This window comes from Podarcis vaucheri, assembly GCF_965113315.1.
Source record: "Podarcis vaucheri genome assembly, chromosome: 13".
NCBI classification, from domain to species: Eukaryota; Metazoa; Chordata; class Lepidosauria; order Squamata; family Lacertidae; genus Podarcis; species Podarcis vaucheri.
In genome coordinates, this window is record NC_138751.1 from 30,946,990 (window position 1) to 30,972,274 (window position 25,285).

Sequence of the window (25,285 nt, forward strand, 5' to 3'; positions counted from 1 at the left end):
AAAGCACTGGGTTAACCAGCCCTGTGCTAGTGTTTTGTGGGGAAAAACTATTAGCTATTTTCCTGCTTGTGGTTCTTTGGATCCATCCCCTCATGGCTTTTCATGCAAATCCAATACTCCTGAATAGCTTGCATTGTGGTATTTCTCTAGACCAACCTGTTTAAAATACAGAATTGTGCAGCATTTAAGAGCCTTTGGGATCTGAAAGCCTGTTCTCCGATTGGTTAAACTTCAACTGCTATGAAGAAGAATAACTCCATGGCATTTTTAATTTATTTGTAATATGTTCTTTAAAGAAGTAGGAGCCAAGAGAAGAGGACAAACTATTTGCATTCATATTAAATAAAATTAGAATTGGTTTGGGCGACAACATGTAAATGGCAAAAGGGGGGAAATAGATACAAGGCTCCCAAAGTATATCAGTGAATGAAGAGCAGGGTTCTTTCTCTTAGAAAGCTGGACTTCTGTGGGGTTTCTTTCCTGCGTGTAAGTGCTTCTTTTCTTCAAAGTGCTGACCTCAAGCTTGCCGTTTGATTTCACCAGTATGTGTGGCAACCACTTGTCCATCCACACTATCCTGAATGATTTTTGTTAGATGTTGGCTGGGAGATCCATATCCTGGAACAAACGTGGGGACACATTATTATGCAAGAAGCGAGGCATGCACTATTATATAGATAAAGATGTTTGGGACTGAGGGACTACCCAAGTGAACTATCAGAATTGTTATAGCACTGCCCTATAAATTTGACCTTGGCACACAGGCTCCTGAATGCCTTGCTTTCTAGAAAAATATGAGAACAAGATGCAGAGTCATAGAATTGTAGAACTGGAGATATACCTAGGGTCATCTAATTCAACCTCCTGTAATACAAGAATCACAGCTCAAGAATCCCTGACAGGTGGCCATCCACCTTCAAATGAAGGACAGCTCAACACCTTCTGAGGGAGTCTGTTCCATTCTCAAATAGCTCTTACCATCAGAAGCTGCCTTCTAATGTTTGGTCAGAATCTCCTTTCTTGCAGTTTGAATCCATTTATTCATGTCCCGGCTTGCTCTATCTTCCATGCGGCAGCCCTTCTGATATTGAACATAGGGGCGAGGAACCTCAACCCCAGGGACAGAATGCGGCCCTCCGTGCCACTTTATCTGGCCCTCAGAAGTCTCCCCAGGCCATGCCTTTCAATGGCTCTGCTTTTCACCTCCTAGTGTTTTGGCCTGACTGGAAATGTGTCATTGAACTCTGACAATGCCTCAGTAGAGGCCAGAGAAGGGCCAGTCAATGTGCATAGAAACTAGCCTACCGTGTGAAGGCAACATTTGGTTTGCCCACTTTTGCCTCTGTCATGTGGCCCCTGGAAGGCTATCCAGCAGAGGATGTGGCCCTTGTGATGGAAAAGTTTCCCTTAACTTGAGGTAAACATGACATTTACCTCATAAACATTTTGGCAGTGACCAAGCCAAGACATATGCAGAGCAGAAGGCTGAATTCTGAGGAAATTATTCTTCCTTCACACTGTTGCGATCCCACTCTCTAGTTTTGTGAAAAACTTTGCTCCTCATGAAGGAGGTGTTTCTGCCTCTTTCGTGGAGTGTGGGCAAACTTTGTAAACCTGTTGAGGGGTGTGGGGTTCTGCTTATCTTATTAAATGTAAGAGATGCCCGGGGGGTGGGGGTGGGAATATATCTCCCTCCACTTCTCTCCTTTTAAATCCCCACAGCGAAACGTCTGTTCACAATGGACATACATTTAATAATGATAATAATAATAATAATAATAATAATAATAATAATAATAATAATTTATTATTTATACCCCGCCCATCTGGCTGGGCCTCCCCAGCCACTCTGGGCGGCTTCCATAAAAACCAAAAATACAATAAAATATCACACTAAATAATAATAATAATAATAATAATAATAATAATAATAATAATAATAGTTTTGTCTGCCCATCTGACTGGGTTGCCCCAGCCACTCTGGGCAGCTTCCAACAAAATATAAAAAAACCAAACATTAAAAAAAACTTCCCTATACAGGGCTGCCTTCAGATGTCTTCTAAAAGTCATAGAGTTGTTTATCTGTTTGACATCTGATGGACAGGTGCTCCACAGGGCTGGCGCCATTTTGAATCTTACTTCACATAGGGTATGGTGCTTAACAAGAAGCCTTTTGTGAATGCAACTCCTGTGAGCTGGAGCATCCACACACCTAGCTCATATTCAGAGCCAGATGTTGCTCACCTCTGGATCCAGCAAGGATGTGGAACCCTTTTGACCCTCATAAGTGACCCTCATTCAGTGGCTGCATGCCAGATGTAGGTGGAGCAATGGATGTGACCCTTACCTTTGTACAGGACACAACTTCCCAGCCATGCACACCCCTCACCCCCCACCCTTAATTTAGAGGAGGAGCATGTTTTTGAGATAGAAATTATCCACGGAAATCCACCCAGATGCAAACATAAACAAAACACAAAAGGAATATTGGGACTTTTCCAACAATTATCAAGACTTTTACCTCTAGAGCTTGAAGTGGAGCCCGTCATTCTATGAAATGACAAAAAAAAAAAAGCCAGCATAAATTAATATGCACAATGCAAATTCTCATACAACCCTATTTCTATTTCTTAATTAGTGTTAGGGGGTGGGCACTGTACACAGCCAGGTGTCCCCCCTCTTTTTTCTGTGTCTGGGACTTTTAAGTTGTCGTTTTGTTAGTCCTTCACAATAAAATCCCGTTTCTGGAAAAGTTATGATTGTGTCTCTGTTGCTCCCCCAAGTTCCTTACAAGGGCACTCTGCAACCTGGAACAAGTGATTCAAAGTGACTCATGCTGTGCTTATTTGCCTTCAGAAAATATGCTAGTCCCTGAGCCATACAGACACCAGCCTGTCTTCCAGCAGAATAGGGCCGGGGGGGGGGGGGGAGTTCCCCTGGCACATTTGAGCTAAAATCTCCCTTCATTTATGTTTCAGCTAGGCTTATCTTTTTGAATATGGAAATGTAGTCTGCAGGTGTGTATGGAGACAGGTGACCCAAGCAAATGTGGTCACATGTGCATTGCCTAGTGCGATGGTTTTCAACCAGTGTGCCTGGGCAACCTGGAGTGCCTTGAATGATGGTTAGGGATGCCACTGATAACATTGGCCTCTGTCCCTTTTTCCTTCCCTCTCTTCCTCTGATGCCCCCTTGTATCTCTGCTTCCCAAAGGCTTGCACAGCTGTTTGTTGCAGCAGCCCTGGCTACAAGCTCCCCAGGTGAATTGTGTCTCTGGGGCTGGCCATGGGGTGCTGGTTGCCAGGAGCTGAGGTGGCTCAGAGACCAGGGATGGCTGTGGAGGCTGCCCAGAGGACTCCCAAGGAGAGGGGAGAGGAGGCTGAGGGAACACTCCACAAGGGAGACTGTTCAAAAAAGAGTGAGAGGCTGCCAGCTCTGCAGACAAGGAGTGACATAACTGGGCTCCTGAACTCCACAGGGGTACCACAGAAAGCCATGGACTCAAAAAGGTTGAAAACCTCTGTAACTTTTGAGTAGGGAATTGCATATATGCTACCTTCTATCATGCATAGAGAGAGTCGCACATCTGAAGGGGTAATGTCCAGTGCATTGGGATTAAGTAAAGGTAAAGGGACCCCTGACCATTAGGTCCAGTCGTGGCCGACTCTGGGGTTGCGGCGCTCATCTTGCTTTATTGGCCGAGGGAGCCGGTGTACAGCTTCTGGGTCATGTGGCCAGCATGACTAAGCCGCTTCTGGCAAACCAGAGCAGCGCACGGAAACGCCGTTTACCTTCCCGCCGGAGCGGTACCTATTTTTCTCCTTGCACTTGACGTGCTTTCGAACTGCTAGGTGGGCAGGAACTGGGACTGAGCAACGGGAGCCCACCCCGTCACGGGGATTCGAACCGCCAACCTTCTGATTGGCAAGTCCTAGGCTCTGTGGTTTAACCCACAGCGCCACTCGCGGCCCTTCCATTTAAAAGCATCCCTGAGTGCCACATAAATGTATTTTTTCCTGCCGTGCACTTTGTCTGCATAAAAACATACCAATTCTATGTAGATACCAGTGCTAGATTTCTTCTTTCCTTTAACTTTAATTTCCTCCTTTCCTTAACTTTCCCTCACCCATCAATCTTTCCATCCAGAAGCTCGCGGTAAGTCGCAATCTCCTTCTCCAGGCGGGTTTTGATTCCGAGGAGGACCTTGTATTGGTTATTTTGAGACCTGAGGTCATTGCGGATCTGACTGAGCTCTTCTTCACATCTGGAGATGACGTGTTGGATGCTCTGAAGCTGGAAGGCGTAGCGAGACTTGGTTTCATCCAAGGTGTTTTCGATGGCGAATTTCTGAAAAAGAGAGAAGGGTGGGGTATCCAATGATATCATCTTCTGTAAAATATTTGTGTTGATTTAAAGAGAAACCCCAGGAACTACAGTTATTTATTTGAGGATTTGTAAATGACGGGCTCAACCTAGCAGCAATTGCAGGATTCACATCTTTAACATGCCTATAGTCATATTAGATGCCTGGCAGGTTGAGCAATAACTACATTTTCCATCATATGTTGCCTTCTTTCTGCCCCCACTTCCCTACTGCCTAACTACATTAAGAATGTAATTTGTTTAAGGCAGGAGCCTGTCCTTTACATACTTTCATGTCAGTAGTGCCATGGCTTAATTACTCTCCCTTTGTACCAAATATTGTTCCTTGTGTGTGGAATATTTGTTTGTTTATTGCATTTTTAGCCTACCTTTCCCCATCCCAGGAACTCAACTGGTTTTCCTCTTTCTCATTTCATCTTCACAACAACGTTGACCCTCTAACTAGAACTTTGTTCTTGAGGGCTGCTGGAATGTAGAACCTAGGAAGCTGCCTTATACTGACCTTCCTACCTCAGTATTTCCTAAACTGACAGACAGCAGCTCTCCAGCATTCCAGGCAAGGGTCTCTTCTAGCCCGACATGGAGATGTCAGGAACAGAACCTGGGACCTTCTGTCGGCAAAGCAGTTGCTCTGCCACTGAGCTATGGACCGCTCACTGTAATGACCATCGTCCTCATGAGCCATGTCTGTTACATCCTCCTCTATCTTTGGCTACGTTACCTTGTTCAGCTGTGTCTGCAGGTCGATTTCCAGGTTCTGCAGAGTGCGATTCAGGTCTGAGATCTCCTTCCGGTTGTTCTGTAGTTCTTCCTGGCTGGGCGCATCTTCCATAGACTCACTAGTGACCTGTGGAACAAAAAAAGTAGCAACACATTTTGTTTGTGCTGTTGGAGACTCTGCTACTCTTGCACAGAAAGGGCCTGTCTACAACAACATGCATGTTTATGCATTGTCCGATGCTGACAAATTGTGGGAGGAAAGTATTAAGATCTATAAAGCCTACTTTTTTTGGGGGGGGGTTGAATTAAAATTGTAAGACGATAATATTATCCTAAACCACATACCAACATTATGTGGTTTGACAGTGGGTCAGTGCAAATGGATTCTTTGCGTCCTTACTCCTGCTAAAAGTCTGATATTGATACGTTGGAAAGATAATACCACGGCCCCCATTGAATGATAGATAGAAAGAAGATATGACTACTCTTGCAACATACAAACTGATTGCTTTTATAGGTAGATCGTGTATGGAAAAATATAATGATATTTGGAATGCATTTAGAAAAAAGCATAATGACTTGTTAATAAGTTTATACCTGATAGGATAACCGCACTGTTTATATACCTTTATATTGTATTGTACCACAGCTTCAAGTAGTTTCCCCTAATTTTGTTTTGTTTTGTGTTCAGTTTCCCCCCACTTTTTTCCACTGCATCTCTCTACTGAAAATGTTCAATAAAATATAAATATTTTTAAAAGTCTTTTGTTTGTGCTGTTGCCATGAACAGACTCGCCTGAGCCTGCTTGGAGCATCACACCCTTCTTACGGGATCCTGTGAGCTCTCACTGAGAATCCTTCCTCTGACCTGCTTACATCAGGGTGGGGAACCTCAGCCCTGGGGGCCGAATGCAGCCCTGTTTCTGGCCCTCGGGACCCTCCCTCAAGGGGTCAGCCCTCACTGTCCCTGCTTTGCAGCCTACTTTGCAGGGCAAAGTGTTTTGCCCTGACTGGCATGTGTCCTTCAACTCTAATAATGCTTCTTGTTTGCCGGGATGGAAGGATTTGTGAGTGAGTGTAGAAACTCACCTGCTGCACAAAGGTAGAATGGAGATTTGTTGCCCCGCCCACTTCTGCCTCTGGCCCTGCCCACCATTTGCATGTGCCCCCCAGAAGGGATCAGGTCCTGCTCTAGGGTTTCACCATCCTTCCCCTGGAAGATTGCTGTGTGACCTCACCCCATCCCAGCTCTGTTTCCCCCCAGAATAACTCTTCTGGAGATGGCATCAATTAGGCGCAGAGGCTGGCATGTCCTCACTTGCCAGCATGTGCCCAAGTAGGGAGGAAATCAGCTTTGTGGCACTTCCTTCGAGGTTTGGGTGCTAGCAAAGTCATCCATGCAGCAGTGAACGGCATCACCTCATATCGGGAGGTGGCGTTTCTTAACTATTCACACCTAAGCAGGCACTTTGCCTGCCTGGAAGTCAGCTTATTCATAATCACAGGGACAATGGGTATGGAAGAACTCCCTGGGGCACTGTCGATTCCTGGAATAGGATTAAGCCAGCATGCCCTCGTAGCACCCTGAAGCCAGTTCCTAATTTGTGGGTGGCAAAGGTATCAAATTGTAGCCCTAGTATCCCCAAAGGTGTGCCACCCCATCAGGCCATGCCATCACACTGACCGGGCTCTTGCCACTTATGTAACTTTGTGGTGCGATGCCTCTGTTGACTTGCATATGGAGAGGGAAGCTGTCCCACTCCAAGAATGGCTGGTGGTGAGAAGTTCACCCTTTCCAAGAGCTCTGTTGTTCAAACAAAGCTTCCCCAGCCATTTTTACAGGTGCAGGCACCCCTCCCATTCAAGTCAGTGCAGAAATTGTTCCACCGCTGAGTTACAGAACCATAAAACTATTGAGTTGGGAGAGACTCAAGGGTTATCTAGTCCAGCCTCCTGCAGTGAATTTTGGGGAGTTGTGTGTTGTCTCTCTTTGTGCTTTTCTCTTTCTCTGTGTGTGCCTGTTGTTTTCTTGTTCTCTCTGTACATTTTCCCTTGGTGTGAAGAAAGCACACAAACACAAAAGATACATACGTGTACAGAAAAGGACATTGAATACCCCCCCACCAAATGGCAACCATGTTGTGGTCATGCCTAGCTCACAACACTTAAAAATACCCATATGGGTCCAGGGTAGTTCAACAGGGCTTTCTCTATTCTCCCTCATGTCAAAGTTTACCTGCTGCTGGAACCAGGCATCAAGGCTTTGGCGGTTCTTTTCAATAATGGCTTCATAATCCGCTCTTATCCCTGCCAGGATCCTGGCCAGATCTTCTTGTGGAGCAGAATTCACCTTCACATTCACCTTGAAGTCCTTGGAAGCGCCGTGTGCTTGCATGTCCTGCACATGAAGGGTTAAAGATGGAGGTTAACGTAAAGGACATCATCAGAAGCAAGAGGAGCCCATGGGACGGCCACATTCCTCTTCTCTTTGGGTGAGAGGTGATAATTATTTTAAGGATGATGTCCTTCCTTGTCCTTCCCTCTTGCTGTTTGCAAATCTCATATCTGAACTTTGTCTCTCTTCCAAGCAGTTTCACCTTCTCTGAAAGTCTCTAAAGAATGTGATTGCCGAATAAAATAGGGCACACTCCTGCTAGATGAGACCAAAGCCTAATCAGATCCTATTTCTTACAGTGGCCAACCTGAACGCCTCGAGGAAGCCCACCAGCCGAGCATGAAGGCAACAGCCCTTTCTTGTTGCTCTCCCTTTGGAGACAGCAACTGCTACAGGTGTGCCTCCAGTTCACTGAAATGAATACATGTCAGCCCTGAGCAGGCCTACCTGCAGCAAACTTGGAAAATTACAAGGTGATGAAATGAGATACCGCCAGTTGCAAATCAGGTTCTTGGGGCAAAAATGCAAAACATACAAGGGAAGCCCCTTGGATTAGCAGAAGTTGTCAAAACAACTGGCAAGGAGGAAACACTGTATGTGGTCTGCTGGAGATGGAAAGAGCAAAACAAGGGGACATGGACAGAATCTAAGGCCAACAGAAATGGAATTGATCCAGGCATGCCTTTCAAAGAGTCTGCACCAAAACACAGAGAATCATAAAATTGTAGAGCTGGGTGGGACCACTACCATCATCTTGTCCAACTCCCTGCATTGCAGGAATCTTCTGCCCAGTGATAGGGCTGGAACCCACAACCCTGAGATGAGTCTCATGCTCATTGGGGCCTCCCTGGCTCTCTCAGAAAGTTTTAGAGGAAGAGAGAGGGATGGGACTTTATGGATCTATCAGGCATTTATGGATTTTTCCATGTGCATCCAACCCAACATTATGAGGGAGGGCTTTGTAAATGCTAAAAGATATTCCAGTGGTCCACTGAGCAGATCTGCTGCTCCAACCCCTCTGCTTTCCATGAATTTGCACGGTCTTCTACTTGTATCCACACTGAATGTGTTGGGGTGCAGTTCAAGGGAAGGAGGAAATAGTAACAAAGGCGAACTCTCAAAATTGGAATGATGGGCCTGTATCCTTCCCGGTGGTCCCATTGCCAACAATGCACTGTCCCCTGTACGTGGCCTAAGAGAAGCGCAGCAGCTTCCAGGATGGATGATCATGTACAGTTAATTGAGACAAAGTTTAGAGGAGTTGCCATTGTTGGTTGGCAAATAAACAGCTGAGATGACAAAGGAGAACAAGGTGAGGTGGAGCTCAGGTGGTTCAGCACAGCTTACAGGTGTATCTCTGGCTCCAATGCCCATCCATTAAAAAGTAATTAAGAAAACCCAGAATCTTAGCCCGGGGAGAGATCTCAGCAATTGTCTCTAGCCCAGGGAGACCAGTGCTGGTAGAACAGGATCCCTAAACCTCATTAGAAGCAGATGAGATTTCCCCATATTTGCCTTTTCAACAGGAGCTGACTTAGCTGTGCTCCAAGGGAAGAGAAAATTGGGTCAGGGCCTGAGTGTGAGAAAGCTCCCTTGTTATCTTGATTCTCCCCTCCTAGCTGTCATAAAAATATACTCCACCTGCATCTCATTCCCACTTATTCCAGAGACGGGGAACAGGTGGTTCATGAGAGGTTCCTGAACTCCGTTTCCCATCAGTCCCAGACAGCATGGCCAGTGCTCAGGAGAGCTGGGAATTGTAGTTCTAAAACATCTGGAGAGCCACAGCTTCTCTAAGCTTGTTTTATTTCTTCCGCAGAAAATTTACACTGATGTAATTTAATTTGTTATAGGTGCGTGCATGTGCTTGTTCCTGGAGAATCTGTACAATTGGTGATTTTAGGTGTTTGCTTGCTGGTTATTGTTTCTTTTCAGAACTGACATCCCGCCCTTTAACAGAGGTCTCCCGGCAACTTCAGATCAAAATATCAAAACAATGGAAACACATGCCAACTTGTTGACTGTTTCTTCCTCTTAAAGCTAGCTCACCACAGACAATTGTTTCCCTGTCGGTCTTAATCTTTAACCAGCAAAGAAGTGCAGAAGTAAGGCACAGAGGTTGCCCCGCAGATCAAAATTCCTGTTCCTCGGCAGCCCACTTTTTTTGCATAAGAACAAATTAAGCAATGTGGAGGACGGACTTCAGGACTTGGTTCCCAAGAGAGAGAATTTACCGTATTTTTTGCACCATAACACTCACTTTTTTCCTCCTAGAAAGTAAGGGGAAATGTCTGTGCATGTTATGGAGGAAATGCCTACGGGTGGCATGCCTACGGATTTTCCTCCTCTAAAAACTACATGCGTGTTATGGTCGGGTGCGTGTTATAGAGCGAAAAATACGGTAAATATTTTTGGCTAAGTATTGAAGGGAGGGGATGACATGGAGGTTTTGGGCTCAGCCGATGTACGGACTGGGCAAGTCCAGGAGATCCTATCTAAGTTTATGGTCAAGCACTAAGCCCCTTTGTGTGCATAAGGGAATCAACTATAGCGAAGTCTTTCATTAAGTATAGTTTCCTGTTTCACCCCAAACTGGAAACTGTGATTCACAACTTCAGAACCAGCCAAGATAATGAGACATCTTTAAACTCTGGCTTAATATCCAAAGCTACTGGTTGCTCCTATCTTGCCTTATTAATCCGATATATGACAATCAAATTTGCCTAGTAACTGGAGATGCCTGGTCCAAGGTTCTTGTATCAATCATGTGCTCTGCAACTGGGAAAGTGTTTGTGCAAGAAAATCTGGAGGGCTTCTTTAAAATAGGAGACAGAATATAGATAGCAAGTATATGATCTTCTGATAGGTGGACTTCTGTTTTTAAATGAAATCCAGGGCTGGGGCGTACTGTAGAAAAACTGAGTCCTGAAGAACAGTTAAATTGTCCTTTAAAAATCTTGGATCTTTACTTAAACATACCGTACTTTTCCATGTATAAGATGAGGTTTTTTTCTGATAAAATAATATCAAAAATGGGGGGTTGTCCTATACAGGGTTGTGCAGACGTGGGACGGGGGCTTGGTTGCTGCCGCGAGCAGGGCAATCTCCCCCCCCCCATTTTCTTAAATTTTAGTCCCTCAAAATAAGGGGCGTCTTATAAACAGGGGCGTGTTATACACTGAAAAATACAGTAACTTTATTTTTTGGGGGGAAGGGGGATAGAATTCTTCTTCAAAACCTGAAACTGTTCTTTTCATCTAATATCAATAGTTTTACGCACACAAAAATGTATCTGTACTTTACCAAGTCTTGCTGCAAAAGCTATAAAGGTTCTGTGTAATTACTGCAGGAGCAGCTGAATGAAAACACATAATTACTCTGTAAACAACCTAATTATTAAACAAGCCAAACTGGTATGGTAAAGTTCCCTTCGTTGCAATATCGTTCTGTGGTTTACATAGTGACAGTGCCCTTGGGAAGCTAAGGGGAGGATGCTAAAACCAGCCAGTGTACAGAGCACATGAAAACTGTGATGCTTTGTGCTGATTGCTTGGTTGCAGGGGACAACTGCAATAAATTTTTGAAAAGGGGTTTCTGAGCATAAAATGACACCAGCCAATGGAACACTAATGCATGATGGTTAATCATGTTCTGCATTTATATAACTGTGTCCCCTTTGATAGTTATAACTCTACAGAACTACCACTAGAAACACTTTAAGGTTGCAATAGCTGTGTTTTACCTATGGTAGCAAAAATTAGATATTACTACCTACAAGGAATGACGAATCTATTTCAGTTTCTCATTCCCCACCCCCAATATTTAGTTCAGTTTGTCCCACTTTTGCAAACATTTTTATTTCAAAAATTCACATGAAAATATGTACGCATTTCTGTATTCTGTTCTCTTCACACCTTTTCACAAGCAATATCCCAGCATTACAGGGACATTGAAGCTGGCTTGCAGGGATGGAACTATCTGTCAATTTTGTATCTCTTGTTTTCTTGTTTTCCTCATTTTTTTGTCAACCTTAAATTCAGTTCTCCATGTTTCTGCAGTAATTTGAAATTTATTTATTTATTTAAAAAATACTAATGAAGATTCGCCAGTATTTTATTGCAAATTTCTCCAAATAAAACTTTTTTTGTCTGCAGCTTTGACTAAGGTACTTTTTTTGGGGGGGAAAGCAACTTCTCTTAATGCATTTTTCTATGTTCACTTTCATTATTCATTTTTGCAAATGCTCTTTTGGTTGGAGAACTACATTGCAAAATTCACGAAGGCTGCGTTTCAGTTCTTATACTCTTCCAGAAAGTGTGACTGTAACAAATTCAGCTTTAAATGTAAACTGAAGTGAATTTCTCTCTGATCTGTACTGGTTAAGGGAATCTTTCTGAAATATGCAACATCCTTTGTGCTGTCGTAATCTCAGCAATGGACCATGGGATAGCTGTGCCAATCTATATATGTGTGTGTTCTACTGAAGAGGGATAAGGTAGGTTAAGGTAGTTTGAGAGGGCTTCTGGACTTGGCCAGAGATGCTTTCACCCAGTGTAGGCTGTTGTGCCCATGATACCCATTCCTGGAAAGGACAGATCTGGCTGTGGTAAAATGTACCTCGGTCACATAATGTCTGCACTACTGAAATGTGCTTTATGTGGGGCTGCCTTTGAAAGAGTGTTCGGAAACTTCAGCTTCTTCAAAGTACAGCAGCTGGACTATAAACTGGAACTGGGTATTGGAAGTATGTTGCATTATTGCTGAAACAGCCTCACTGGTTCTCAGTTGGCTTCCAGGCCCAATTGAAAGTATTGGTTATCGCCTTTAAACCTATATACTGTTTGGGACAGTTGACTGAGAGAAGGTATTTCTAATGGCTGCAGTCAAAGATTGGATTCCCTGCCCAGAGAAGACCACCTCACTTCTTCCCTAATTATATTTTTGGAAGGAATTTGGTTGTTAGCGATGTTAGTGAATTTGGGTGGGCAGGTATTTTTCTTGTTTTCTAGCCGTTTTATGGTGGGATGGCCCTTTGCTATTTAGGTATATATTGACTGTATTTTTACTGTATTTGGGGCGGGATATCAATATTTTAAAGAGAGAAATGCATGCCCGAAATTTAAAATGGAAATAAAGTGTGTGAGCTCTGTGCAAAACAAGCTCCACTCACACTGCCCAACATATAGTGCTAATGTAGTCCACAATCTCCTATTTGAATTCAATATAATTATGATATGGCTTATCCAAAACTCAGCTTTCAAGTGGAAAATGAGTCAAAAAGGATTTGATTTGGGGATTAGTTTCTTCAAAAGCAATAAGACTGTAATGAAATCCATGAAAGTCATCTTATGGCCTTATTTTAGCAGATCTGGAAATTTCCCCTACCTCCTCATGTTCCTTCTTCTTGAGGATGTGATCTTCACGGAGAGCTTCAATCTCCATTTCCAGGTCTGTTATGATGATTGTCATGTTGTCGAGTTCCTTGCGAATGTTCTCGACATCATCCTGCACACTTTGTCTCAGGGCCTTTTCTGCCTCATATCTTAGCCAAGGAGAGCAAAGGAAAACAGTTGAGGAGACTGGAGACACATGAGGACTGAGCCTATAGCTTTGAGGACTTCAGCTAGCCTACCTATTGGATGCCCTTTTCCGACTTCCATGCTCGTACAATAAAAATATTGATTTGGAAAGGCACAATGGACCTTTCAGTCTAGTCTTCCACTCTAGTACATTCACAAAGTTCAGTGAAGCTGGATGCACCCATTACATAGATAACAGAGCAGCTCTTGAGTTTTCGATTGGTATTCAACAAAGATGGGCTCAAAGACTTGGTTCCTAAAACCAATTTTCGCTACGGGCCAAGTTACACATGATGTTATTCAAGCCATGTGCCCCGAGGGCAGGGTTTGTAATGCAGAAACAGCTTGAGCAGGAGCTCCAATTTGGCCTGGAACACTGGAACACATGAAAGTTGGACTAAATGACTATTTGGGCCCCTTCCAACTCTTCAGTTCTGTGATTCAGCCCTTTGCTGCCCATTACAGTCATAATCTAGACACACACACCTCATCAGGTCCGCAATTCGCACGGGAGGTGGGGAGGAAGCTTCCACTGGAGCAAATGGGATTTCCCCCCACCGTACAAACTGCAGACTGCGGCGGAGGGCATCTAGACCAGAACTGCAACAAAAGGTGAAGCCTACAGCTTCCCATGTCCCATTCCAAACTGAGTGCACACACTTCCTGGCACTGGCTATTTCTGCAAGCAAAAAAAATTGCCATTGCCCTTCAGTTTCTCAAATTTGTTTTTCCCCCACAGTCCCACTCAGATACTAGAAATGAGTGATTCTGGAAGGGTGGGGGAAACAGCTTAAAGGAGCAGAGGGAGGGGAAGTTGAAATAGGCAGCTTCCACTTCCCTTCCATGCACACTCACTAACCTTATCTTTTTAGGTAAATCAGCAAATACATATTGAGTAAATACATGTCAGGTTTGATGATGAATATACCCTCTTAAGAACATAAGATGAGCCTGGTGGATCAGGCCAAGGGTCCATTTAGTCATAGGATCCCCTGAGGGATAGCTCAGTTGGTAGAGCACGAGACTCTTAATCTCAGGGTTGCTGGTTCCAGCCCCACGTTGGGCAAAATATTGCTGCACTGCAGGGAGTTGGACTAGATGATTCTCACGGTCCTTTCCAACTCTACCATTCTATGATTCTATGATAAGATGAGCCTGCTGGATCAGGCCTGTTTTCACAGTGGCCAACCAGATGCCCACAGGAAGCCCAAAAGAAGGACCTGAGAGGAGGAGGTGCAGCAGCAGCATCTCCCCACCTGTGATTCCTAGCAACTGCCTCCGATAGTGGAGTCTGAAGATAGCCATTGGGGCTAGTAGCCATTAATAGCACCAGTCTCATTTCAGGAGGCAGGCGAAATGGAAAGGAAACAAGCTGCGGTGCCTACATAATTCCTGAGGTTTCCTCTACTATCCAGAAAAGGCAACACACCTGCCTTGAGCTTTCAGCCTCAGCCAGGTATTATGTGGTGGCAGCCACAAATGAGTAAGAAGCAGTGGGGGAAGATAAGACCCCTTTCAACCCTACGCTCCATTCGAGATTGGCCTGCTAGCCAGCCTAGTTGCTGGCCAAGGACCTAGTAAGTAGGGCACCATAAATGGCATGACTCCAATGGTGATGATTTCAACCAGGCTTAATCTGTGGTGCATCTAACATTGCTCTTATTATTTATTACATTTATTAAATTACTTGGGGAATAGGTTGGCTTTATTGCACCCAAACGACCAGGTTGTGAAGAATTAAGGCCAAATTCTATGTCCTTTGCCCATCTCTGTTTCCATGAATAGGCAAGGAGTTCAAGGAATAACTTACTTGAGCCTGAAGTCCTCAGTGGCCATTTTAGCATTGTCAATCTGTAGCACGATGCTTGCATTGGTAACCCGTTTAGTCTCAATCTGTAAATGAGAAAGAAAATGTGGAATGAAAAGCTCAATATCGGGGGGGGGGGGGCGTGCGTTGCCAGTTGTTGTGATTGATTGGTTGGTAGGGATGAACAGATGGATGGATTTCTCAATTTGCGTTTCTCTCTGTGTCTCATTTTTCCAACCTAAAGTGCAGTTCATCACATTTATGCATCAGTTTCCTTTTTTAAAAAATGTCCTCACAAAAACTGGTCAGTATTTCAGTATATTTATTTAGTATATAATGTGCAAATATTTTTTTTGCAAGCAATGTTCTCTGACGTAATGCCTTTTCATGAGCTGCACCTCTCACTAGCAAACATCTGAAATGTTCTAACTTTGTTAAGCTTCATATTTTTAATGCAACTTTTCCGAAGCAAATTCACATTGTTATTCTGAAATATTTAAATCAAATGTCAAAAAGGGAAACGTTTACACCTGCCAGTATCTCTTGATCATTTTGGTTTTGGCCATCTTCAGTTCTGAATTCCCAGCTACCAAATACGAATGGTTGTTACTTACCTACCAGATGCTATTGGACACTATATCTAATGCATGTGAGTTACCCAACACAACCTGATGTTAACGACGATTGTTTGCCGACCATTAAATGCCATCAAATTGTCAGGTACAAGCTATTTTCAAAGAGTTTCCAGAGGATCCCAGAAGTCTTTGTTTGCTTATCAGATGCTCAACAACAGCAGCAGCAGCAGCAGCTGAAAGGCAGTTTGCAAACCACAACTGATCTTCTTCTGTGATGCTCAACCACTGATGAATGCTTTAGGTATGTTAAAGGACACACACCACCTGTTCACAGGAGATGAGGAGGAGGGCCAACAGTGCCTTCTGTGAACTGAGTGTGTGCCCTGCAACAGGGTTCAGAGTCTTCTGCACAGCTGAGGGTTTCTATGATAGTGTCAGGCATCAGAGGATCCAACCCCCATGGTAGGTTGCCAGGAACGGAGAAGACAAGGAAAGTTCTTACTACAGCTTTTCATTCAATATTCACACAGAGAGAGGCTTAGAAAGGAAGCCTCTTGGAATAATGGCATTGCCCCGAGTAAATCTCCCCTCCCCTTCTCTCCCACTTCCTCATTCATCATCCCTTCTACTGGTGGCGCTGAGGGTCCTTTGCTTCCGAGCCCTTTGCTCTCCTACTTTTAAGGCTCACCAGGTTCTGGGAGATGGTGGATCTGGAATTTTTTCTAGTGATAATGCGTCAGCCAGCTGCTCCAGCTCTGCCACCTCCTCCTCTCCCATAATTTCCCAACTTTTCCCCTCGTCTTCCTCTGAGCTGTGATCTCCCTCAAACCCCTGTTGTAATTCTGAACTGTCTCCTTCTTCTCTGGAAGGGTCAGACTGGGGAGGCGGTCTCCACCATTCCTCCTCTGTCCAGTCCCTGACAGATAGACTCTTGATACCTGGGTGTCATGACCTGTAACCCAGGTGGCTGTTGTGGACCAGGAAGCATGTCAGAACCCACAGCACACAAACCTATCCTCACCCCGTCTGCTGCAGAACATGCTTCTGATGCACAGTTGACTTCAGCCTGATAAGTGCTGAGTCTGCATAAACACGTTCTCAGACAGTCCCAGCCACAAAGTATCTGTGCCATTGTGCTGTACTGGAAATGTATTGGAAATATAGGCATCTCTCTCTCTTTAATGCAATTGTTTTGCACACTTAATGCAATTGCATTTGTTCATTTAATCCCAGATCGAAGACTTCAGAAATAACTTTCCGTTTTCTCACCTCCAAAGGGAAAAGGATGTGAAGTAGTTTAAAAACTATTTTTCTTTTCTCTCTGCAGCCCCCTCCCTCACCCATGAATAGAAGATGCGTTTCTGCCTTTTGCTAGCAAGCAGGGCCTCTCATTTTCTTATCAGCTCAGCAAGACATGCCAAGAGCTCACTGACCTTTGCAGACTAGGAACTTCAAAGCCCCAGAACAGTAACTCACACTAATTCGGACAACTTAATGTAAGCAGATAGCAGAAAAACAACATTTTGTATGAGACTAAAGAATAGCAAATTTCTAAACTTTGCTCACTGTTGCCATGGTATCACTAGTGGATAGGAGTGTGCTTTTTGTAAACCAATTAGAAGTGAGTGTGAGGGGTCCACAAGCGGTCCATGCATTCTGGTATCCAATCATATTGCTGAAAGGGACTGTTCATGACCTCATCATTTAAAGAGAATGTTATAAAAGTGTCTTGAATTTTGTGCCCTGAGTCCAGAATTTGGAGAATTCCTCTGGATCGTTTTATTCTTACTGCAGTCTGCAATAAAATCTGAACTCTTTCCACAATGCTGCTGCTATTTGGCTAAAAAGGACCGGCATATTTCTAGGACCTCCCCCCTTTGTAAGGTAACACTCTTATGGATCAAGGTTCAATGACCTGACTTGCCCCCCCTCCATTGAGACCGAGGAGCTCTAGCAAGTGACCACATGAGCCTGAGGCTCCCTTGAAGCCTAGAGTTGAAGAGCAGTGGAAATGAACCCCCACTCCAGTGGAAGCCTTGGGTCCATTTAGGCTCTGTGCTTGCGGGACACATAAAACTCCTCGACTACTGCGTTGGCACTGAGAATATTCAATGCTTTTCTTCTCCTGTCCAACTCTTTGAACTAGGAGTGTCCTTCAGGCACAGAGACAGAACAAGCCGTTGTGCTTCTGGATCTCCCAGCTCAGACCCGGAAGAGGGAGGCCCCATCACTTTGCCTTGGAACCAAACTGGTACTCTAAGTTTCAGCTGCACTCGTAAGCCAACAGCCTCTGTCTCCTCTTCATTTTTGAACTGTGAGAACCAGCAATTGTTTTTGGCCCCTGCACTTCATAGCTTCAAGCTCAGAGCTGGAGTGAGGAGCAAGATATTTCCCTATTACATCATGCTCTGTGTTTCAGAGTTGTAGCATGAAGTCAGAGAAAAGACCTCCATCCCTTCAGCCAGCAAGGCAAGCCAGGAACTGTTGACTGCTGTAACAGATATGACACAACAGGCATCAGTCATCAAAGTGTGTCAGGAAGTTTGGAAACCACTGAATATTCCTGTACTTAAGGAATATCCTTACTCCCAGTTCATGTATTGTTTTGGGAAGTGCAAATTACATCAGTTCACATTGAAATGTGAACCAGACCAAATTTCTTCTGTGTCCCTAGCTGCTGTGTCATTCTCTGCAAAGCACACCTTTTTTGGGGGATGTACTTTTACTGTTGGAACCTGAGATACCCTTAATCTGTCTCTAAAGCATCACTAAGACAGCTTCTCTAGCCTTTTCTTGAAAGACCTGAGTCGTATCACAGAGCCAGGGGGATCCATGCCATGAATGTGTTTGTTAAGCGATGACAGAGAACATTCCTTGGCAAATAGACTACTGCTCTGGGGTTGCCAGAAGAAGCAATGCAGAAGGCCGCAAAGTTAGTTCACAAATGCAATCAACACTTTTTCACTCCAAGTTCTGACGCTTGTTGTTGAACTGTAGAACAGGAAAAAGGCGGTTGCGGAAATCTTGGAATCAATGACCTATATTTTCAGCATTCCTTGCTCTTCCTCTCCTTCCCCAAGCGCATGCAAGAAAGGATGCCGTAAGCACAGAGCCTACACAGCAAACACCTCCAGATTATTTCAGCAAGAGGGCAAAGCCATATATTACAGGAGAACACACACATACATACAGGGATTTTAGCCAATCAGTTTGTACCTTGAGTGTAAACAAAACTCATGCAGAGCCACACAAAAAGAAAACTTAGATAGTGGTGTGATAAGGTGCTGTTGAGACTACATCTTGCAAAACATCCTGGCTTTAGCTGAACTTATTCATGGTGCTTCAGAGAGACCAGAGGGCATCCCTAAGAGCATATTGGGAGGGAAAGTCCTTAACAGCAGGGCAAAATGTATTAACATGGAAACCATCATTCCTAGAACTGTGTCCTGAACCAGTGAGGTTCCTTGCTCCCCCATGTATCTATGTTTTCAAAATGAACTGCTTCCCCTCTGCTTGACCATTAATCCTAACACAGGAAGGATATGGAGCAAAGTCTGGGAGGGAGGCAGGCTAATCCCAACCTTCTAGTTGGCTCACAGTTCTTTTGACTATGGAAGCAGACCCCAACACACTAGAAAAATCCACACTTGCTGTATATGTGTGGGCGCCAAGATCTAATATGAACCTTTATCTTGGGCCAAGAAAATTATTTCTCCACTGGGTAGCAATCCCAGTTCAAGCCAATAGAAGCTAGGGGAGAGTTTACTGGCAGAGCAAGGCAGCTTGGACCTGAAGTGAGGAAAAACGAGGAAGGGAGATTCCATTAGGAAGGTCCTCATTTGTTGGCTGTAGTCTTTGTTCTGCCCTCAGCATGCTTCTGTAACCCTCTAAGCCAAGTCTGAGGAAAGCCATTCAGGGGCTGAGAAGATCGGTGGCTGAAGAGTGGTTGGCCAAGTTCAGGTTGGCAAGTTCAGGCTTCTTGCTTTAGATGGGGGAGTCAACATCGTAGACCTCCAGATAATGCTGGGCCACAACTCCCATCAGCCTCAGCCAGCATGACCAATAACAGTCAAGGATGATGGGAGTTGTAGTTCAACAACCTCTGAAGGACACCACATTGGCTACCTCTAGCTATAAATCATGCCAGCTCTAATCTCACATGAGCCAGCACAGAGGCTGTCACCATGCAGAAAGCGTTAGTTAGCATACAGCAGTACAGTTAGGCAGTTTTATTTTTAATTGTTATTTTTAATTGTTATTTCTGTTTTATGAATCACTTCCCATGAACCACTTGGGCTGTGATCCTATGAGGGTCTGTCTTTCAGGTGCTCGTGTGTTTTACTTCAAAATGTGGTAAAATAGGCCTTCCTGCTCATTCTGCAGAGAGGGGCCCTGCTGGATGCCATTTTGCAGAGCTCTCTGTGGCAGCCTCTCCCAAAGATTATGGGAGGTACAAATTACCCTCATTCAGAACTGGAGCGCTCTTCAAGAGCTAAAGCACACCGTTGTGAAAAGCCTGCCTTCTTGCCTTATATAGCAACATGGAGTTAAAAGTCATTAATAGGATTAGTCACAGGGATTATTGCCTAGTTAAATGGGCATTATTATGAGTCCCAATTAACACCCCACTTAGGCACGAAGACATGTGAGCACGAAGGCAGCTTCAGTTGACGCTTAATGTAGAAATCTTGATGAGAACCAGAAATTCTCTTTAATTATCGGGAAATTACATATTTGCTGAGAGGGTGGGCTGTTTGTAAGATTAGAGTGGAAGTGTGTATTTTCCTGCACAGCCAACTTCATGTGTACTCAGAGACACTATAGCAGCTCCGTCCTCTTAAGATTGACCCAAAACAATTTGCTGCCTTAGGTAAGAGGCAAAATGGTGGGCTCGCCTATTCCATGTATGGAACTGGACCAGACTGGCTGTTGAATCTTACTTCTGCGCAGGTGATGGGCCAGAATCTTTCACTAAAATTAAGGCTGGGAAAGGGGATGCAGGGCAGTCCCTATGGCACACAGAACTGTGTCCTCCAATACCCCATCCCTACTACCCAGTCTCCATATCTGCCACCTGAGGCAGCTGCCTTACTTTGCTAACTGGTAGGGCCGGCCCAGCATCCTCCTACATTACAGGAAGTCAGGGCAGACAGGCCCACTGAAGGAACCTTCCAAAATGAGGTTTATGTGGACGGGTATATCTCTTGCTACCCAGCTTGCTATGAGCTGCAAAGTACTTCTACCACTGTGTCTCCATAAATGCACTGAAAACAATGCGGTGGGTGACATACAGCACACAAAATCCCTGCCTGCCAAGTTTACAGTATATAGGTCAAACCAAAAGGTCCAATTCTGGTTTTATTTATTTTAAAAAAACATTTCAACTACAATAGTTGCTGAGTGGTGTACAAAGGTACCATGTAAAATGATCAGTTAAAACTATAAAATCAAACCTCTATTATAATGCCTACTGGAACAACAACAACAACAACAACAACTTCACCAGCCACCAGAAGTTCAGTAGGGAAGGGGCCTGCCTGACTTACACCGGAAGGGAGGTCCACAAAATTGGGCCCCTAATACAGAATGCATAGTTCCTTATGGATATGAGCCATGCATCCAAGACATGGGGGGCCACCAACAGTGACTCCCCAAAAGCCTCCAGGATTGGGCAGGGATGTAAGGGATTAGGCAGTCCTTGAAGTATCCTGGACCAAAATAGTTAAGGAACTTGTAGCTTAATGCAAGTACCTTGAACGCAGCCTGGTAGCATATGGGAAACCACTGCAAACTTCTGAGCACCAGAGTTGCATGATGGACTGTCCCCATCAGCAGTCTGGCTGCAGCATTTTGCATGAGCTGGAGGAACCCTACCAGGCTCAAGGGTAACCCCACGGTGAGCACACTGCAGTAATTGGGACTTGAGCTTATTGCGGCTGATGATATGTTGCCCAGCTGGTAGTATGAAATGGCACAGTCGGGATAGGGCTATATCTTTAACCCTGGAAAGCTCAGGCATACTATGGGAGACAACATATGCCTTGCAACTTTTCTGAGCTCTTGGCAGCAATTGACCCAGATCACGCCTCCAGCTGTTTACTACTGACTTTTTCCTCCATACAAATCTTCAAAAGTCCAAGCAGTGAAATGAGAAGCGGCTCTGAAACAAATATAGGTGGCGAGAGGAGACACAGACAAAAAAGTTCTGCAGAGTTACTATATCCCAGGTGCATTCCCTTTGTGTAATGACCTTCAGGCTGCAGATGGGAGCTCCACTGAGAGAATGCCACCCCCAGGCCACATCCACACCATATATTTAAAACACTCTGATACCACTTTAAATAGTCATGGCTTCCCCCCAAAGAATTCTGGGAGCTGTAGTTCATTAACGGTGCTGAGGGTTGCTACAAAGCCCCTATTCCCCTCACTGAGCTACAACAGCCGGAATGGTTTTAAAAATCTACCCCAGGGAACTCTGGGAATTGTTACTCTGTGAGGTGAATAGGGGGTCTCCGCACAACTCTGAGCACCCTTAACAAACAACAGCTCCCAGAATTCTTTGGGGGAAGCCAAGACTGTTTAAAGTGGTGCTTTAAATATACGGGGTCGCCCAATATGCCTATGCATAGAAAGCTTGCATGTCAAGGAGAGTTGTGTGGAAGTTCTCACTCGCACACCACCTCATTTGGTACATTTCTTTTTATAAATGAAATTCAGTTATGAGACCCCCTGCCTCCGGTTTGAAGTGTTATAGTCCAGACTCAGGGCTATCTCCAGCTAGTGTTTCTGATAGTTAGGCCAAGGTTACTGCAAGGGGATGAATGAGTAGAGAACCATAAAGCAGCAAACATCTTTACGAATGGGAATAATGAGCGAATTAATTTTCTTCAGCAGTGCTCTTTACTTTGGCTTTTGACACTTGAGGGGTATATTTCTAGGGCCCACCTCATTTATGTGATTCTAAGTTGTTTTAAACTAGTTTTTAATACAGCGGTACCTCTGGTTACATACGCTTCAGGTTACAGACTCCGCTAACCCAGAAATAGTGCTTCAGGATGAAAACAGAAATTGTGCTCCGGCGGCACAGCAGCAGCAGGAGGCCCGATTAGCTAAAGTGGTGCTTCAGGTTAAGAACAGTTTCAGGTTAAGTACAGACCTCCGGAACGAATTAAATACTTAACCTGAGGTACCACTGTATTGTGTTTTAATGTTGTAACCTGCCCTGGGACCTTAGGGTGAAGAATAGTTAACTAATCAATGACAACAACAACAACAACAACAACAACAACAACAACAACAACAACAACAACAACGCTTGCTAACAGTGGGGAATAGGCTGTAGCTCTGCAGCAAAGCATCTGCTTTGCATGCAAAAGATCCCAGGTTTGATCCCTGGCATCTTCAGGTACAGCTGGAAAAGATTCCTTGTCTGAAAGACTGGAGGGTTGATGTCAGTCAGTGTAGACAATACTAAGCTATTGGGACCAATGGTCCAAGTCGGTATAACACAGATTGCTATGTAAAGAAATGCTGCCCAGTCTCAGCTGCTCGCTGCTCAAGATATCCCTCTAAGTCATACTCAGAGCAGGCACATTCATCCGAATGGGTCTATTTGCGATGTCAGTGGGCTATCATCTGATGCCCTGCACTCACTGGGTGACTCGTCCCCTGGATTCCCATCCATATCTTATTGGAGCATGTCATCCTTTTCAGCTTGTTCAAGGGCTAACCCACGATTTAGAAGGGTGTCTAGGCTTCACTCCTAAAACTAGCATCCCGGCATATTCTGATAGAGACATTGTGCTCTTGCAGGAGCTGTAGGTTAACTAAAAATTATGCTTTATAATATATACATGAGATGCATGTATATAGAAATAGCTGGCATCATTTCAGTCGCGGTGTATCTGAGAAGCAAGAGCGAAGTGCAGCAATCTGTCTAGAATTCAAATCGTGTTCTGTGCACATTGGAAACACAGTGAGTAGTCTGAGTCTGAAATGTTAACCCCAACCTTAACCTCCCCACCCCACCCCAAATCAAATTTACCTTCTTTAATATAATAAAAACTTATAGGGTAACACAATTCTTAATTTAAAATCCAAAGATTAACATGCCAAATTCAACATAATGTGCTGCCAAGCCCATAAATTCCACATCATCCACAACTGCAACGCGATTAAAAAATATAGAAATATGAACATTTCCCCCCTGAGCAAAACGGTAGTTAGGAGAATTTGCTTGAGAATATGTGTGCTTTAAAATATATATATTTCAGGGTTGCCTCCCCTCCCTCTTCACCCTTTCCTACCCTTGGAGTCCACACCTTTCCTTGAGGACAGCTCTTAAGCAAACACCCAACAGCAGCAACCATTTCAGATATTTATATTGCTGAGCTGAACGAGTGCTTGAATCCCCCCATGGAGGAATGTAAGCCAGTCTGCGCCTTCTCAGACTTACCTTCTCATGCATGTCTGAGATGTTTTCTTCGTAATCCTTGAAGTCGTGCTTGGTGCCCTGAGACTTCTTCTTGTGCCAGTCCCGGATGCAGCCCTCCAGCTGAGTGTTGGCCTCTTCCAAAGAACGCACCTTCTCCAGGTAGGAGGCCAAGCGCTCGTTCAGGTCCTGCATCATCTGCTTCTCGTTCCTTCCCATGAAGATGTCCCCGTGGCTCTCGCCGAAGCCCCCCCAGCCTGCCCCGGCATCAGAGGCCAGCCAGGTGGGTGCTCCAAAGGACATGGGGACAGGTAGACAGCCACTTCCTCCATGCAGAGTGCCAGCTCTGTAGGGGTCGCCGATGTGTGAGAAGCTACATCCTGAACCACCCCTGAGAGATCCAGAAGAGAAGTGGTAGAATCCTTGGCCGGAGTTCATTCTGACATCTACTAGGAACCGAAATCAACACGCAAACACTCCCTCTCTTTCCTGCCAGCGTCTGAGAAGTGCCTCAGCCCTTGCTAAGTGCTTTTAAGCCTTTCCTTGTGGGAGTTCCCTCATGTTAAACAACTATGCCAACAAGGATTGTGTCATCATCACAAAACATGCATTTCCTCTTGGTCAATTCCAAAACCCTGATTAACCGGCAAATATGATTGTCATTCTCTGGAACGCCGGTGACATACCAAAGGTGCTTCTCTTTTCTTCCCCCGTCCCTTCCCTCCTCCTCCTCTCTTCCCTTTTATTTTGCTTTTTGCATGATATCAGTGAGGTGTGGCCACCCAAGGGAGGGGTGGAGCTGAACTGAGAGAGCCCCAGCCTCTGCTTCAGGTTTCTTTCAATCACATGGCTTGGTTTGTTTTGTTCAGCTGTTTGCAGCAGCAAGAAAAACTGCCTGAATTACACATGCAAAAACACCGAAGGCCAGGAAGGGGGTTAGGCTCCGGGGTTCTCTGCGTGCCATTTTTATCATGGTTTTGGGGGCGTTTTTTAAATCAACTTTAAAAATCAAATTTAAAAATCAACTTGTGACTCCCTTGAGCACATGGACTGTTTTATAAAATCTCTTAAAAAATGGAAGTTTCAACAAATCTCTTAGGAACTTAAGAAAAAGTTACTGAGACCCGTTCAGGGACTCTAGGTCAACCACAGCCTCTCTAGGGATGGACAGATCCTCCCATTTTGGCCTCTCTTGATGTTTCTCATTTTCCAGTCTTAAGGTCAGTCTTCTGCATTTCCCTATCACAATTTATTCATTTTAAATAAATAGTTGCTATGTAGGTGCACATTTCCCTAATATAAACAATCTTATGCTATTTCCTGCTTTTTGTATGCATTCTCCCCAATATGCATTTTTTTGTACATTGCCTCGGTTCCGCTGCTGAGTCTGTTCTC

The 25,285-nt window shown here is 44.6% G+C and overlaps 1 protein-coding gene across 1 annotated transcript; it reads right to left on the bottom strand.

The window, feature by feature from the left end:
- Positions 1–255: 255 nt before the first annotated feature.
- On the bottom strand, positions 256–24,612 carry LOC309517797 (keratin, type I cytoskeletal 23-like). The gene is made up of 8 exons (XM_082197337.1): positions 23,915–24,612; positions 14,888–14,970; positions 12,884–13,040; positions 7,340–7,501; positions 5,105–5,230; positions 4,127–4,347; positions 2,522–2,550; positions 256–618 (listed from the first exon to the last, which is right to left on the bottom strand). The coding sequence occupies exons 1-8, from the start codon at positions 24,326–24,328 to the stop codon at positions 518–520; spliced, it is 1,293 nt and encodes a 430-aa protein (XP_082053463.1). The 5' UTR covers positions 24,329–24,612; the 3' UTR covers positions 256–517.
- Positions 24,613–25,285: the final 673 nt, after the last annotated feature.

Bases quoted from the DNA above. Each gene is read 5' to 3' on its own strand.
- LOC309517797 (XM_082197337.1), bottom strand. From the start codon at position 24,328: ATGAACTCCGGCCAAGGATTCTACCACTTCTCTTCTGGATCTCTCAGG. The intron at 5,231-7,339 runs GTAAACTTTGAC...TTTGTTCCACAG, and splicing joins ATGCCTGGTTCCAGCAGCAG to GTCACTAGTGAGTCTATGGA. The intron at 619-2,521 runs GTAAAAGTCTTG...CGTTTGTTCCAG, and splicing joins CTCCACTTCAAGCTCTAGAG to GATATGGATCTCCCAGCCAA.